General features: G+C 30.9%; 2 protein-coding genes across 2 annotated transcripts in view; both read right to left on the bottom strand.

Annotated features, from left to right (window-relative positions):
* LOC145800163 (uncharacterized) overlaps positions 1-148 on the bottom strand; it is a 35,756-nt gene extending 35,608 nt beyond the window's left edge. Inside the window, exon 1 of the mRNA XM_082889805.1 lies at positions 65-148. Coding sequence (XP_082745931.1) covers positions 65-148 — 84 coding nt within the window. The remainder of the gene's footprint in view (positions 1-64) is intronic.
* Positions 149-6,926: 6,778 nt separating this feature from the next.
* Positions 6,927-8,289, bottom strand: LOC145800164 (uncharacterized). Its single transcript, XM_082889806.1, has 4 exons — positions 8,115-8,289; positions 7,880-7,966; positions 7,629-7,788; positions 6,927-7,521 (listed from the first exon to the last, which is right to left on the bottom strand). The coding sequence occupies exons 1-4, from the start codon at positions 8,287-8,289 to the stop codon at positions 6,927-6,929; spliced, it is 1,017 nt and encodes a 338-aa protein (XP_082745932.1).
* Between the last annotated feature and the right edge of the window lie 10,454 nt (positions 8,290-18,743).

Here is an 18,743-nt window from a genome sequence, read left to right on the forward strand (position 1 = left end):
AATAAGGAAACAGCAACAATACATTAAAGGTAAAACACAATAGTGACTTATATAGATGTCACACGTGAAATGGTGCAATGAATTCCTTCACAACTGTTGCCACATACATCTGACCCAACCCAATTGAGTGGTCTATTTTGCTAGTCATTATTAAAACTCTTCACTGTACAAGCTTTGTTTGCATAATTGCATAATAAATTTTGTCATAATTCTTCTTATTCTTCTTTGATTGTTTGAATTATTTTGTTTGCTAGCTAACAAAATGAATACAGAGGAATTATGAATATATTCAAGTTTTATAAGTGTATAACCTTTCTTTGCTTAATTAAATGATAAATTTTGTTGTATATCCATAAATTTTGCATGGTTTGCCTACTTAATTGATATCCTTCTTTCATATAGATGTTGTGAGCTCTCTTATGAGATTATCTATGCCAGAAAGAAGATCTTTAACTGCAAAAACATAAAAGCAAGAAGAGAAAGACAACAAAGAGATAAAAAAGTAACAAGATAACAAAAAGGAAACAACAACAATAGAAACAACAAACAAACAGCAACAAAGGAAGAAAAGACAGAGACAGCAGAAGGATGAACCTACAAATAAAGCTCAAAAACAAGGAGAACAAAAAGAAAGAATAACCAAACACCAACAACATAAATAAGCAGAAACAAGAACCAAGCCCCAACAAAACAAACAAGAACCAAAGCAGCACAAACCAAAAGGCAAGAAGAAAATATATGGAAGAAAAACAAGAAATGATCAAATTCATGACCATGGAGCAAAGTATGTGTATCGCTCAAACATGCTATCCCTCATCAGATTCTTCAATGCCACGAAACTTGAAAAGGAGCATTTCCAAATATTGAAAAAGACTCCCTTCTTCCTTCTAGTTGACATTTTGTCAAAGAAGAAGGTGCAAAAAGCAGATTCAACGAAATATGATGATGTCGTTGTAAAATTTTTGTAAACATACCAAATGGATGGAACCACATTTGAAATTGGAGGGAAGAAACTGAAGTTGAAAAGAATGACTTTAAGTTAATTTTTGGGATTGCATGTGGACAAAAGAAGATGAATCTTGTATATGGAAGAAAATATGACATAGATTTGATAAAAAGAAGGAAAATAAGAGAGAGTAGAATGACAAGTGCTTCAATCCAAAAGTTGATAACCAAACTTTTGAGAAACAACAAGAAGGAAGATAGAGAAGATGTTGTGAGGTTTGTGTGCCTCTTAATTTGCTTGCTGTTGTTATATCCTGGTACTGACACTACAATTGGTTGGGGGTTCATGAATATCTTGAGGATATTGACAAAATGAAGTCATATGATTGGTGCGACGCAGCAAAGCAACGGCTCACAAAATCAATAAAAAGAAACATCAACCAAATTGATAAAGTGTCTGGATGTGTGATGGTCGTATTGGTAAGTAAATACCTCACTTATAACTTATGAAATATAATATTTACGTTTACTAAATACTTGTTTATAACAATTTTTTTGTCTTTAATAGTATTGGATATGTGAACACAAAAGCACCATCAAACCCAATGCCAATAATGCAATCCCAAGATTTGCTAAATGGAACATCACACGTCTGGGACAACAATTGGCAAGTTCATCCTTGCAAGATCTAAAAGATATTGTGGTATGCAATGCTAACCTTTGTTTTGTTTAAACAAATGATAGATTTTCTTTTGTAGTGATAAATTTTGTTCACACTGATAAATTTATGTAATTTGCCTAATTGAGTGATAAATTTCCCTTAGTATACCTAATTGAGTGATAAATTCTTTTATGCAGTGAATGTTTTTCTATTTGTCTACTGTGCATGAGTTTTGTTTCGTATTTACTTTATTTGTGTTACTTTATATTCGACTAGAATTGATTAGGTTTCCGTATTGATAAATTTATCCGTAAAAATGAATTGAATTAGACATTTTGTTTTATATTTACTTTATTTGCTAACTTTTGCTAATTCAGTGATAAAACTTGCTATACAATGACAGATTTGCTTATTATGCCTAGTTCACTGATAAAATTTGCTATAACAATCATAGATTTGTTTAATTTTCCTAATTGAGTGATAAAATTTGCTATGAGAAATTTATCTCTGAAATTTGTATCATATCATTCATTTTTTTAATTTTCATCTATGTAGGAGAACAATTTGAAGCACACAGATGAAGAGAAAAAAATATATCGAATGCTGCTAAGAGAAATTAAGGATAAAGATGAAGATGAAGATGAAGATGAAGATGCTGATTTTCAGCAACAAAATCAGACTGAAAATTCTGAAAAAGAAGAACAAACATTGACTGAAGACAAATCCAAATATGAAACATAGGAACCAATTCCACACAAAATATGCCCTAAAAAGAAAAAGAAAATAGTACCTTTTGAATCACAAAAGAGTGAAGGAAACGAAGTTGACAAAGAGCCTGAAGTGGATCCAAATCTGGTAGAAGTAGTTATTTTTCAGAAGATAGAAGACGATATGCTCAAAATGGAAAGGTTACAAATGGAAAGAGACATCCTTTAAACTGCAAATGATAATCTGCAGTAGCAACTCAAGAAGTTGAACAAAGAAATACAAGATCAGCAGAAAACTACAAAAAATCAAATGCAAAGGAAAGATGAAGAAATCAAGATACTCCATGAGAGAATTGCAACCTTGGCTGAGGCAAACAAGTACTCAAAAGAACAACACACACAAGAACAGCCTGCAATGAAGAAATTGAAAACTTCAAATGAAATTTTCAACATCCTACCAAAAAAATAAAGGCAAAATCTCATTGCACATTGGGCGAATACAGAGAAAAAATAACAATCTTCTCTCTTGACTCATGTAGTTCATTTTTGCAGACTGTTTATCATTAACTCATTGCATTTATAAGTATCAAATATTCCAAAAATATTAATAAATTTATTATTCCAACACTAATAACCCTTTTTTCAGGGATCAGCCAGTGTGGCAAGGAGCTGACCATGCAACCTATGTCTACTTAAATGACATTGACAAAATATTGAAGGGTCAAGATTTGGCAGGCATTGTAAGTTGAATTTATAACTCATCAAAATAACATTTTATTGTTTGATTTATATTAATTCCTTGTTTTGTTTTTTGTTTTCAATACAGGTAATAGACACATATGCAGAACACTTGCTTGTACAAAAACAAGGAACAACATCATTCATATTCATTTGAAGTTGCTATGTAAGTAACTAGTTTGCTTAACTGAGAAACAACACTTGTTTTGTTTTGTATCAGTGTATAACCTCTGTTTGCTTAACTGAGTAACTAGTTTCAAACATATGACACTACCTTCCCTCTTCAATTGGCCTTGTTTCCTAATTCAAATCTTGACATGTGAAACAAAAAGTCAAGCAAACCAAACCAGAATTTCTGACTCAAATTTTGTAATCACTGTTATATATTTTGACCTTGTTATTGTGGCACCACAGTATGAGTAAATCCCAGTCTTTGATTACAAATTCTGGGCACTTTTTTGGGTTTTCGAAACTACTGCATATGATATTGAGAACTTCAACAAATATTGAGATGTGTTGAAATTGAAATAGCTGGATTATATGCTATGATGTTGCAGGACATAGTTCACTTTCATTTTGTTAGTGGTGAAGCCTTATAGAGCTCTTGTTTGATGTAATTTATTAAGTAATGGACATCTTTCATTACAACTATAGAATGGAGAGAATCATGATATATATATATATATATATTAGTAGATGTGCACACTCACATGAATGTACTTGAAATAAGTAGTATAGATATATAGCCTATTACAGATCATCTATGAATATTTATAGAATGAAAGAGAAGAATAATATAGATATATTAGGGGATATAAAGATCCATTTGGCATGGAGGAGAAAAAAAGGCCTCAAGACACCAATAGATGTGTTCCCTTTATATGTAGTATAGATGAATTTTGCAATGCAGTGATAAATTTTGATATGGATTGATAAAATTTTGATCATAGTGACAAAAAGTTTCATACTCGCCACCTATTTAATTTAAAAAAGTTTAAAGTTAAATTAACATTATTTTTTATTTATATTTGTTAGCACTTGTTGACAACAAAAGATGAGGAAGCAAGAAAGTGAATGCTGAACAAATTGATGCCTGAAGCCATGAAAGCAAGATACCTTCTCTTCCCAATCCACCAAAATTTTCATTGGACAATACTTGTCCTTGACATTGAAGAAGGTTCATGGAAATTCTATACTTCCATGAGACCAAGGGGAGCAATGCCTAAAGATCCACACTTCAATGCCGCAAATGAAGTGGTAAAAATGTTTTCACTATCAAACTTACCATTAATCCAATACATCAATCCTGATCCATGCTCAATTATACATCAAAAATTTATACAGTAATATATTTATCGTTCTTTAAATCCATGGTTTCTCATTAATTGTTTCAACTAACTTTCTAATAGAACAATTATACAAATGTATATGTTGTAGAGAGAGATTATTGACATGTACATAACAGATGAGAAACCAACTCTCATCAACCCTGATAAATTTCAACAGGAGATAGAGAGCGTCATCAACAGCCCACAACAAGAAAACACGTCGTAAGTTTATCACTAACAAAACACTGTTATTAAAAAAAAAGAAAGCAATGAAACCAAATTATAATATTTTGATTTCAAAATATTTTTGCAGGCTTGATTGTGGAATCATTTTTTGCTATATCATGAGGCAATATGTTTCCAAAAATAACATAATGCCTACTTTTTCCAAGGAAGAATGCAATCAATTGAGAGCCGATATGTTAACTATCTTCTTGACTGACCAACAAGCTGTTCAACAACAAATAATTGATGAAAACATTGATGACTTGCCTCCGCAATAATCAACAGATCTGGAAGAAAAGAAAACAAAAGGAAACATTAATTCATTTGGTTGTTAGAATGTCAATGTTTCATACATTTTGCTTGTTTGGTTGTTACAGTGTTACTTGTATTTTGATGATTTTGGTTCTTACTTTACTCCAATGAATATTACAATGCTTGGTTGTTACAATGTCAAAGTTATGGACAATGCTTGGTTGTTACAATGTCAAATTTGCTTCAATGAAACATTCAGTCTTTTTTATCCATATTGTTACCAGATCTGGTCTTTGATATTAGTCTTGTTATGCAAATTTCATTCAAAATATTGATTATAATATGATTATTTGTATCGAATTTAAAGGTTAATAACAGGTTTGGAGCCACTATACTGATAAATTTATTTTTTATAGTGTTTTGTTTACACTAATAAATTTATCACTGTTTCAACAAATTTATCACTGTGAACATTGATAAATTTACCACTGTTCAAACAAAAAAACCAGCAACTCTCTCTCTCTCTCTCTCTCATTCTTTTTCCCCAATTCAAGTAAACAAAACACTATAAAAAATAATAAAAAAATTACCTAAATTAAAAATTAAAACACAAACACTATTACATTGTCCAAATTGGAAATTAAAATACTGTTACAATTTGTAGATATTCCCAAGTTTGAGAATGAATATAAGAACATGCCATCCTTGGTGATTTATGAATAATCAAAATCATTTGATACTTCAGTTCAACAACTCAAACATCCAAAGCTTGCTTTTGAGTGACCACAAAACAGTATGCAGACTTAGAACTTGTTGCTAAACCAGATAAACATGGTAGTTGATCTAAAAATTTTTTCTTTGCAAAGCAGTTAATACAACATATATGCAATTATGTATTCTAGAGATTTGATCTACAACTTTGTATTGTGGAAATTTTTCCTGGAAAAATTACATAACTCCTGACAAAAATTGCTTTCTATAAGTAAGTAATATACAAAGATCTACTCCTTTGAATGTTGAAAGACTTATGGGAAAAACTGTATTCAAATTTTGAATCTCAAATCTACTGTCATTTGGAATCTCATAAAAGATATCCACTATATAAAATCACTCAGAAACAACAAAAGACCAAAAAATGATATATATGTACATATATATATTCATTTTCTTTCTTCTCCTTTTATTAGCAAGTAACCCAAGAGTAAATAAGGTACAGTGTGAAGAGAAAGAAACTGGAAAGAGGTCTAGCATATGTCATTGTAAATTCAGTGCACAAATTATTTGTGTTTCTGAGGGATGCTTTGTCTAACAAGCAAGGCTATATTCTTGTTTGAATTAATCAAGGCACATAAAAACTAAAAACATGTATAACTAGTGACATCAATTGATTTTTGGTGAGTTTAAGCTAGTGATAAATTTATCACTGTAAAAAAGAACTTTTGCTTAAATATGACAACGATAAATTTATCAACCACTGACATAAATGTAATAAACTGTCAACTCTTCCCATACAATCAGTGATAAATTTATCATTCTTGAAAATAACAAAATTCAGGAATCCCATTAATGCTTGATTGCTTCCTTCAGACAATGGTAAAGTTATCATTCTTACAAAAAAATAATCCACCAACTTGTCCAAACCAACCAGTGATAAATTTATCACTATATAAAACACCAAAAACAACAACTACATTTAACCTAAATCAAATAATATAAATCTGTGAAACTTAATCTTGTAAAAATATCAGCAAAAAATATAATTTCTATTCAACAAATTCCTCAATCATTCACTGTAAGTACCAAAATGATACATCTTTCAAAAAATACTCAATCATTCAATGCAATTAACACCTCTCAACTCTCAACAAAGTAATTCAATTAAAACCAATACAACTAAAGTAAAACTTCTTTACATGTCTTCCAATTATGAGTTCCCATCTTTCTACACCTACAGCACCTAATTCTCTTGATTTCGCCCTTAGAAGGTATTCTCTCTGTTCTTTGACGTCTAGCTGGTCTCTTACAAAGAGGAGGTAAAACAACGTCATCATCAACAACTACATTTGGCTTCTACATACTAGGAACTGGATAGATAGAATGTGAATAAGAATCATAATAACTATAAACACGATAGTAATCAGTAAGAAAACAATTCAGATCCTTCCCACTCCTCTTTATAGCACAAAAACCATGTTTGCAAGGAAAAGAATCAATTTCCCATAATCGACAAGAACAAGAACGTTTCCCAATATCAATCATAACTGAATGATCCAATTGGATTTCATAAATGTCATCGCTACATTTCTTAACTATCCATACTTTTGTATCATTAAAAGCTTCTTCCAACTTTTTCTCTGCAAAAGGACAAACAATACAATTCCACTTATTCCCAACTTCTCTCCTTCTTGAAAATTGCTCCATTAGTTTCACCTGTATAGCATCAACAAGACTAGTTGAAAACAAATGGCGTTCATCCCTAATCCATGAATTAAAAGATTCCGCAGCATTTGTGCACATTTCACCATACCTCTTGCCTTGAAAATAAGTGTTACACCAACACTCATTAGGCAAATCCTCAAGAAACTTCTTAACACTACGACCACAACGACCCTTAAATTCTTCAAATAGCTCATTAAACAACTCAATAGTAGGAGCATATGCACATCTACTAAAAAGAGTAGCAAATACTCTTTAGATTCACGACTCTTCACTGACAAATAAGTCTTCAAGTTTGTCTTCAAATGCATTAGACAAAAAGAATGAGAAGAAAACAGAAAGACCTCAGCTAAAGCTTTCAGCAAACCTCCATGCCGATCAGTAACAAACGCAATATCCCTCCCCGGAGTCAAAATAACAAATATCTTTGACAAGAACCAATGCCAACTGTCATAACTTTCACTATCAACAATGGCAAAACATAATGGATATAAACCTACAAACAAAATATATATACACGTTATCAATAACAAATAAAAAAAATTACAAAAAGAAAATCAAAACACAAAGTATATAACATATAGTACCAGCCATAGATAAATTTAACACTGTATAACTACAAAAATTCAATAGCAGCATACAACATATAGAATCAATGAATAATAAATTTATCACTGTATAAATATAAAAATTTAACAAAAATATACAACACAAATTTATCACTAATAGATTGACCATACTCAATAATCAACACTCTCCAGTAACAAAAATGATAGAATTATCACTGTTTTAATAATAATAACAAATAGACACAGAATATACCTTGGTTACCATCTTTTGTCGTAGCAGCCAATAAACAACCTTTGTGTCTTCTTTTCAAGAAAGTTCCATCAAGCATCAACACAGGCCGACAATACTTGAAACCATGAATACATGCCTCAAAAGCAAAAAACAAGCATTTGAAATGTCTTTCTTTACTATCAACATTAAATTCCATATCAAAAACACATCCTTGATTACAATCGTTAGTGGCATCAACATATCAACGTAGATCGTCAAATGATGATGAATAGTCACCAAAAACAAGACCCCTTGCTTTTTCAACACCTATCCAAGCTCGCCGATAAGAAACTTTTGTTCCATAATAGTCCTTGAAATCACAAACCACCTCACTAACCGATGTCAAAGCCTTATTATGAATATCACTTGAAATTAGCCCACCAATCATACTTGAAGTCATCCTAACATGTATAACTGTACCAAAAGAAGATCCACAAGTATGAACATCATCAAATTGTTTACTAACAAAAGCTTTACTATAATTTTCCATTCTAGCATGTATGCTCCATAAACATCCCAAATCAGCCCTTCTTTTACAATGAACAGTGACACGATCCTCATCATTCTTAACAAAATCAAAATCAAAACCGGAATGAATAGAATACTTTGTCAACGCATCTCGAAATTCAGCAGAGCAAACCTTTGTCCCACTCCTTTCATACAATTAACCCACCCATCGGAGAACAAAGGTTTCTGTTGATTTGAATAATATGAAGGTAAAAAATCAGTTTCACAAACACTACTACTACTACTACTACTACTACTACTACTACTACTAGCTTCACTATCACAAATCATATAACCTTCACCCAAAGAACAACACTTTACAAAAACATCAATACGATGAATATCACAAAAAAGTGCAAGTCCAACCATAACCTCCAAATCCTCTTCACTTTGTAGACCACAATAAGAATGCCCAAGCATTGAATACGATATAATGAAAGAACTACCAACTAACTCACTCCACTTTGCACACAATTTATATACTAAATCCTTGAAATTAAATCCATCATTATACTTGATAACCAATGTCACACCTCTAAACTTGCACATAAGAAACAAACAATTCTCCATCACTATAAATCCTGCAACAAACAACAATTATATTTCGGCAAACAACTCAAACACCCTAAAACAAAATCAAATACAGTGATAAAATTATCAACCAATCCAAACACATCCAAAAATAAACACTGATAACTTTAAAAGTTAACACCACCAAAGACCAAGAACAGTGAATAAGGCTTACACTTATTAGACATGGTAACTCGATTTGAATCTTACCATTACATTATGCAACCTTTTCATCTCCTATTCCCACTCACTGATAAATTTATCACTGTTCAAAAAGTTAATCCAACAACACCCACAAAATACTCAGTGTTAAAATTATCACTGTATAAAATAACAAACCAGCACCTGTGTTCAATCAAGACAATTTCGTAACCAAAAAAAAAAAGAAAAATCTAAAATTCTTTACATATACATATCTCAAAGATTTCAATCTCATGATCAAAATACAAATTCAATCGCAACAGAAACAACAGAGTAACAACAATATCACAACAAAATCAAAATCACCAACTCAAACTAAAAAGAACCAAAACATTGAAATTGAAATCAAAATCAAACATACCAGTTGACCTAACTCCACAACATCTCAAATCAAAAAATGTAACTATACACCAAACGCGAAATCGCAAATAGGAAGATTTACCAAGCACGCAATCGCAAATCACAAATCACAAAGATACACCAAGTGCGAAATCACAAATCACAAAGCTCCATAACAATACATTAGCAAATCGTGAAATTCCACAGAAATCCAAATCACAAACCCATACTCACAACACAATATTTTGATGGAAAATCCAAATAGAAACCCACCAAAATAGGGGAAGGGTAAAACGGTACCAAAAAAAAAGACTCAGGACCTGTTGGTGCACAAGAGCAAAACTCAGGACTAAGAGGGGAATAAGTGTAAAAGGTAAGACCGGCCAGTAAAAAACCCAATAATATAATCTCAATGATTGATAACCAAGTTGCCAATGTCCGACACTGTAAAAACAAAGTTACACTTTAAATAATGCTATGTGCTCTCTAACAAACAGATAGTGCAATTTTGGCTTGTTCAAATTCAACTAAACAAAGTTCTGATCAAAAAGAAAAAAAGAAAAAAAAAATCAACTAAACAAAGTTGATAAAAAAGAAAAAATGGTCCAATAATGGTTATCAAGGCCTTTCTTTTAGGCAATGTGTCATGTGAGAAATTGGGAATCAACTTTATGACTTGGCCTTTAAATTTGTGTGCCACTTGTAAATTCTATGTACTCATATAAAACATCTTAAATCATAAATAAAAATAAAAGAAAATATAAAAGGAAACAAATGGAAGTGAAACAAACAAATTTAAACAGTAAAGTGGCAAACTTAATGCCCTCAAAGAATTATAGATTCTTTGAGTCTTTCTATAACAAAGGTAGATAATTGGAGTGCATTTTGGGCGGAAATGAAAGGCATCTTGATCGTCAAATTTTGGATGGAATAATTTGAATCATTAAAATAAAATGTATCTCTGATAAAAAATCCCGTGCTTGTGTATGCTCGTGGCACGGTGTAAATAAAGTAAGTGAATAAAAAGAAGAATAAAATTTAAAAAAAAGGAGGAAAAATTTAAAAAAAAAACAATAAAAATGATAGAATTTGGATATTTGAATTTAATTAGACACCAAAAAACAAAAAATTAGCAATACTTTTTAATGTTTTTTTTAACAACCTTAAAAAAATTAACCACATATGACAATTAATATTCTTTCCAAATCACTTGGTAGCAAATCTATATAATCACAAAAGATTAAACAAAAGAACATAGGTCTAAAAACTAATTCCATTTAATCCAATAACAATAAAAAAAAAAAAGAAACAAAACAAATCAGAAATTTATATAAACAAATCTGACACTCTGTTTTTCTTTTTGTGAGTGAAGCAAAAAGAAAACAAAAGAATGCTCTAAAGCTTTCAATTGGTGGAAATGACTCAGCATGGTCTAGCTTTCATTTGCATGTTTGAGTGAAACAAAAAGAAAAAAAAATTCTCTAAAGCTTTCATTTGGTTCAGTTTCTGTTCTCAGAGAACAAGAAATAAAAATAAGCCCCAAATTCAGCCTGAAGATCCCAATAAATCTAATAACAAATTCCAAATCATATATCACATTTTACACTGATAGAAAACCCCAATAAACCCAATAGAAAACCCGCAAAAGATCAAAGAGGGAGAAAACCCAATAGAAAACCCCAACCTGATAGAGTGAGTAAACTCACGTCAGGAACCTTTGCAAGAGGAGAGAAACTTCATAAAGGAAAAAATAAACATAAAGCCTTCATAAATCAAAATACACATAACTCCTGTAATGGAAAAAATCAAGTGAAACTTCCAGGAGGAGAGAAACCGACAAAAATATGTAAAGGAAGTTCAAAAATAAAATAAAATAAAAAATCATCAAAGAACCCACTTAAATCCCATAACATTCTCAACTAAAATATTCAAAGTGACCAATTCAATCAAAAAGAAAAGTTAAAACCCATTAACAATGTCAACCATCAAATCTAAATCTGAATAAAAACATTCAAAACTCATATGGAAAAATCCATGAACACCTGAATAAAAACTTTCAAAACCCATATGGAAAAATCCATGAACAGTATTATAACTAAACAATCAACCATAATTTCTCAAAATTTCAGCAATTTTTTAATTAAAAAAAAACACTAGATTTTCAAACTCATTTCAAAAAGAACATATCAAAACCCATTTACCAAACTCAAGCATGAACCAAAAATACATAGAATCCAAAATCTCTAAAACCCATAAGAATCAACCAAAACCCATGAACCAAAAATACATATAAAGCCTTCAAGGATTGCAAGAGGAGAGAAACTTCATAAAGGAAAAAATACACATAAAGCCTTCATAAATCAAAATACACATAACCCCTGTAAAGGAAAAAATCAAATGAAACTTCCAAGAGGAGAGAAAGCTACAAAAATATCACATGCAAATTTGTAAGTTGTAGTTTACCTCTGAATGGCTGCGATGTTCTCGCAAGAGGAGAGAGACGAAACAAGAGGGCGAGAAAAGATCAGTGGTTGAGAGAAGAGAGGACAGTAAGAGGCAAGAAGAGGTGGCGATGTCGTTGCGAGAGGAGAGGGAGAGAGAGAGAGAGAGAGAGAGAGAGAGAGAAGAGCGTATGAAAGAGAAGGGATTTCTTTGAGGCCCCATTTGTTTGAGGTTATAGGAAGGGGGTTGAGATTGATAGTGAGGTGAGACTTACTATATAGGGTGTTTGTTTTGAGAGATGGGGAGGAGATTCCTAATCCTTTCGTATTAGGATAGGCCTTAGAAGGGGAATTGGGATGGAGGAGGTGGAGATGATATTAGAAAAATAGTCCCAAGTACTAGAAATTCTTTATTTTTTACATATTTGGCATTTTTTTTTGAACATTAATGTTGAATTTTTTGTTAAGTAAAAATCATTGTTTTATTTTTTTTTTATTTTTTTGGAATTTTTTTATTTTTTTACATGTTGGGCATTTTTTTTTTTAACATTAATGTTTAATGTTTGTGTATTTTTTTATTTGTTTTATTATTTTATATTTATTTTATATAAAAATAATTTAACAATCCCTACACTAGCAACTGTTGTCAAAACAAACACAATTTTATTTAATCCCTTCACTATAAATTCACGCCATTCTACTTCTGAAAACAAGCGGGGCCTGAAATGAGAAAGAGAGAGGATTTGGGCAGAGATGCAAGCAGAGAGGGAAAGAGCAAAGGGCTAAATCTGGACCATCCAAAATGAATAACAATATTGATCTCAACCATTGAAATGAGAGTAAGACATTTTTAACCATTGGATTGAAATAATCTAATGATCCACATTTTGATATGCCAACTCTTGAATTCAAAAACAGCCTTTCATTGTTATATAGATATATAGACTATGGCTATGTTTGACATGAAGGTTTGAGTTGAGTTGGGTTGGGGCTATTTTAGTCATAAAAAAATAAAATAGACTTTTTAGTTTAATAAGACAAAATGTCACATTCAGACCATAATTATTTCATTTTTTCTCTCACAAACGTTAAAAAAGTTAAAAAGCCTATTTCAAACGAGACTTTTTAATCCTAGACTAAAATAATTATAAATTTAAAAAATCAACTTACATCCCAAACGAGGGCTATAATATGTTTTTGAAGTCTTTTTTGGTTATGTCCAAATGTATTTACTTTACAAATAGTCATAACAGACGCAGATAATCTTGGGCTCCAAGCCACCTGCTCAGCGTGAAAGGCTGCAATGAACTCGTTTGGGTTTGGGTTTGGGTTTGGGTTTGGGTTTGCCTTTATATTGTTTTCTTTTTATTTTTAGTAAAAGAAAAAAAAGTTAATATGTTTAGAAATAATTTTTTTAGGATAAATTACAAATATGTTTTTTGAGATTTTACTTAAAATATAAATTATCTTATATGGTTTGAAAAATTATAAATATCTACCTGTCAGAATTTTTTATTTAACAGAATTAATTGAAAAAGTGAAATTTCTAACTGTTCACCTGTATAATAATAAAATTATATGAATTACTAATTGAAATAAAATTTTAACATTATTAAAAATTGTTAATCAACTTGATGATTTATTAATAAAAGGACCTATTTGTTATGAAATTAGAAACCTTAGGGGCATAATGTAATTTCTGAAACCAGAGGGATAATTTGTAATTGTGTTTGTAATTTACCCTTTTTTTAATTGTATAAAAGCATGAATCAACTTGTTTGGTTCTCATTTTCAGAAAATTTTACTTTTTATTTTTGTATTTTAATATTTTCAATGAATTTTTTAATATTTTAAGCAATTTTTTTTAAAAACATTTTAGACACATTTAACATAAATACACTTAAAAAGTATAATATTTGTGAAAAAATCTTTAAAAAATACACTAAATGCCAAAAAATACAAAAATATATATATAAAAATTCAGTACATTTTTTCGTATTTTCATGTATTTATTAATTTTTCAAAAATATTTTTTCACAAATATTTTACTATTTAGATACATTTAAGTAAGGAGAGTGTTGGAGTATTTGTCTTGAAGTCTTCGTTTGGCATATAGTGTTTTTAGATTTTTTTTTTTTTTGGTTAAAATAGTTACAAAAAAATTAAATAAGTTAAAATGTCAATAAAACAAAATGTCACCTTTAAAACATAATTATTTTATTTTTTCTCTTACAAAAATTATAAAAAAAAAAAAAAACCTAAAAAATTTATCCTAAGTGAACCTTTTTAACCCCAAACTAGTAGTCAAAAAATTAAAAAAAAAAAACACATTCCAAAAGAAACCTAAGATTTGGTTTGGATTGGCAGAATATCCCGGTATTTTTGTCTTACTCTCATCAACAAAAGAAGAGCCGGACAAGATTGCTATTAAGGCAAATTACAAATGTATTTTTTAAAATTAGATAAATTACAAATATACTTCTTGAGATTTACTTAAATTATAAATTATTCTTTATAATTTTAGAAATTACATTATGACTCTTAAGGTTTTTAATTTCATAACAAATAGATTTTTTTATTAATAAATTATCAAGTTAATTAACAGTTTGTAATAATGCTAAAATTTTATTTTAATTAATAATTCAGATAATTTTATTATTGTATAGGTGAATATAGTTAGAAATTTTACTTTTTCAATTAATTCTGTTAAATAAAAAATTCTAACAGGGAGGTATTTGTAATTTTCCAAACCACAGGGGTAATTTGTATTTTAAGCAAACCTCATGGGGTATATTTGTAATTTATCCTTTAAAATTTGTTTAAAATATAAATTGACTTACATAATTTAAAAAATTACAAAGATTTTCTTATTAAAAAATTTTATTTAATAGAATTAATTGAAAAAATAAGATTTCTAACTGGTCTCCTATGTAATAGTAAAATTACTTAAATTACTAATTAAAATAAATCTTTAATATCATTAAAAACTGTTAATTAACTTGATGATTTATTAATAAAACAGACCATTTGTTATAAAATTAGAAACCTTAGAGAACGGGATGCAATTTTCAGAACCATAGAAAATAATCCGTATTTTAAACAAATCTCAAGGCGTGTATTTGTAATTTATAAATCACATGAGCCAATCTATATTTTTAAAGTGTAGATTTAGACTTTTTATGTCCGAAACAAGGGTTTAAGAGTTTTCTCCTTAAATTTCGACATAGATTTTTGAATTTTCTATACCCACAACAGTTCTCTCCTTTGTTAGGTCTTCTCCCATACCATTTGTGGGTGTACCTCTCTCATCTCCAGCTTCTAGCAGTGTCTGAAGTACGGTGGTGGTGGCAGAGTTAGGAAGCGGTAAAAGGGATGAAGTCGATGGAAATGATGGGCTTTCAAATAAATTTTGCTTTTCAGACCATATATTCGAGAAGATCAGTGATCTTTCTTGAATCTGTTGGAACAATCTTCTGTGTAAAATAAATAAATTGAAACAAATCAAACAAATACAAATAAATTACTTATAGTATTTATTTTACCGAACCGAATAAATATTTAAAAGATCAAGTCGAGTGTGTGACACTCTGTTCTTAAGACAGATTCGCCTCGCTACGGTGTTTACGGGTAAATGGTGTCTATCTCATAGGATATATTGATCTTCACAAATTGTAGTAGCACTCCAAACAATTTGTACGGTGAACCAAACTTATGTTCTATATTCTCTGATTTTTTTTTTCCTAAAAATAATATGAAGAATAACGCAACCAAAGAGCAAAATCGGGAAGAGAAAAACAAATTTCTAGATGTGAAAATCTACTGAAAATGATCTCTATTTATAAGCAAGAAGGTGACCCTTCAGATCTGTCCGAATAGGTGCAGTTTTGAACCGAACAGGTATGAAAATTGAATATACAAATACAGTTCAAATTTGAATAGATTTGTAAACTATTGGCAGTTTTAAAACTGCCCGGAACTGCTGGGTAGTTTTTCTAATCTGTTGAACAGTTTGAACTTGTTGAACCTACTGGAAAATGGACTAAAAAAGAGTACTGTTTGGATAGAAAAAAATTAGCGCAAATTTTAAACTAATTTTCTCGCAAGAAATTGAAAAAATTCAAATAAATTTTGTCTAAAAAATTAATGTTAGAACCGACCAAACCTACAACCCACACCTGCGCCCAGCTCGGCTCGGCCAGGCGGTCAGACAGATGGCGGCGGTGGCGGCGCGCGCGCTCGTGTGTGGTGGTTTGAGCCAAAGTTCAATTTATCCATAACCCCTCTCTTCTACAAACTTGGGATGCGTTTTGGGGCTCAACCCAAGTGTTGCCACCTAGAATTTATATACACACATAAGTTCTCTTAAGTTTCCAATGTGGAATAACCATTTCAAGGAAACCCACATTTTACTTCTTTAATAGTCCATTCCATGAATCCGAAAACGACATCAACTTCCCATTCACTCATAAATGGTTTTGACATACTGTCTTCACCGGGTGACTTGTCATGCGGCAAGGAATACGTCACCTCTTTGAACCTACCTTAAAAGACGTCTAGGCTCCATCCAAATTTGGGCTCAAAGTTAGCCTAAAATAAGCCTATAAAACCATATTTTTTCAACAATCCCCCACATGAATAGAATTTGACGGAAAGAAAATGCAACCACATGATCTAATTACAGAGAGTACATAAATTGAGATTATTCTATAAAGGATAGGTAGCTTTTAGCTTTGAACCTTCCCTTATAAGATACTATCGAATTTACTAGCTAATCAGTGAACATGATATCTTGAACTGTTTAGCCATTTGTGTAAACCAAGACAATAGAACTCACACAATATATCACCAAATACAGTTTAGTTCTCACTATTGTGTTCATTTTGGTCCTGAACAACCTGGTCTTTCATGAGTGCTCTAGAGAATTGTAGCCCTTCACAATTCTCATAGAACCGGCCTAGTTCACACTTATATAGGTGATTCTTATGAAGAGTATCCTGCCATACTCCACAAGGTATTCCTAGATATAAGAATCATTAAAAGCATTTACTTAACCTAAAACGTTGTAGACATCACTATTTCATCATAGAAATGAGTAGGAGTTTGACTCCCCAGTGATCATTATGAGTCATACACAACTCAGTTGTCCCTTTGAACCTAGATTTTGGGATCTCCAGTCAACTAGGTTGGGTTGCCATTGTGGTAACTCTTTATTAATATGCTTAAATCCCATTCCCCTCGATGAATTCTCAACTAACTTTCTTGCTAACCCTTTGGTTAGTGGATCCGCTATGTTATCTTTAGACTTCACATATTCAATGGAAATAATTCCATTAGAGAGTAGTTGTCTCACGGTGTTATGTCGACGACGAATGTGTCGTGACTTACCATTATACATATCACTCTGTGCTCTACCTATTACTGATTGACTATCGCAATGTATGCATATAGCAAGTACCGGTTTTGGCCACATTGGAATATCTTCAAGGAAGTAGCGAAACCATTCTGCCTCTTCCCCAGCTTTATCTAAAGCTATGAATTATGATTCCATAGTAGACCTAGCAATGCAAGTCTGTTTGGAAGATTTCCAAGATACAACGGCCTCAGCAAGAGTAAAAACATATCCACTAGTGAATTTTGAGTCTCTAGTATCCGATATCCAGTTTGCATCACATTATCCTTCAAGTACTGCTAGATATCTAACATAATTTAGCCCAATGTTACGAGTAAATCAGAGATATCTAAGAACCTTAAAAATATCTTTCCAATGTTCAACTCTTGGATTACTCGTATATCTACTTAATTTACTTACTGCATAAGTTATATTTTGGCGAGTGCAGTTCATCGAGTACATTAAGCTTCCAATAATTTGGGCATACTCTAATTGAGAAATACTTTCCTGTACATTTTTAGAAAGAAACAAATTGACATCCATAGGTGTTCTAGCAAGATAATCATCATCTTTGTTAAATTTGTCAAGTATTTTCTCAATGTAATGTAATTCTGACAAAGCATAACCTTTTGATGTTTTGGTAACTTTCATACCAAGAATTATGTCAGCAATCCCCATGTCCTTCATGTCAAAATGTTTGTTCAACATTTTCTTGGTAGTTTTAATTATGTCATTATTACTACCTATAATGAGTATATCATCCACATAAAGACATACTATAACATAATCATTGTTTGTGTTTTTAATACAAACACATTTGTCACATTCATTAATTTTGAATTCATTTGACATCATTGCCTTGTCAAATTTCTCGTGCCATTATTTTGGTGCTTGTTTTAAACCATATAATGATTTAGCCTACTTACACACTTTCTTTTCTTTTCCTGGAATGAAAAATCCTTTTAGTTGTTCCATGTAAATTTCTTTATCTAACTCACCATTTAAGAAAACGGTTTTAACATCCATTTGATGAATTTCTAGATTGTACAAAGATGCAATGGCAATTAGCATTCTAATGCATATTATTCTACTAATTGGTGAGTATGTGTCAAAGTAATCAAGACCTTCTTTTTGTCTATATTCTTTGACCACAAGTCTTGCCTT

Source organism: Camellia sinensis, chromosome 10 (assembly GCF_055761805.1).
Source record: "Camellia sinensis isolate YWXY chromosome 10, ASM5576180v1, whole genome shotgun sequence".
NCBI lineage: Eukaryota > Viridiplantae > Streptophyta > Magnoliopsida > Ericales > Theaceae > Camellia > Camellia sinensis.

Coding starts and splice junctions, on each gene's coding strand:
- LOC145800164 (XM_082889806.1), bottom strand. CDS start 8,289: ATGGAATTTAATGTTGATAGTAAAGAAAGACATTTCAAATGCTTGTTT. Junction 7,789..7,879: donor GTTAAATTTATCTATGGCTG/GTACTATATGTT, acceptor TTTTGTTTGTAG/GTTTATATCCATTATGTTTT. Junction 7,522..7,628: donor GCTTTAGCTGAGGTCTTTCT/GTTTTCTTCTCA, acceptor TCTTTTTAGTAG/ATGTGCATATGCTCCTACTA.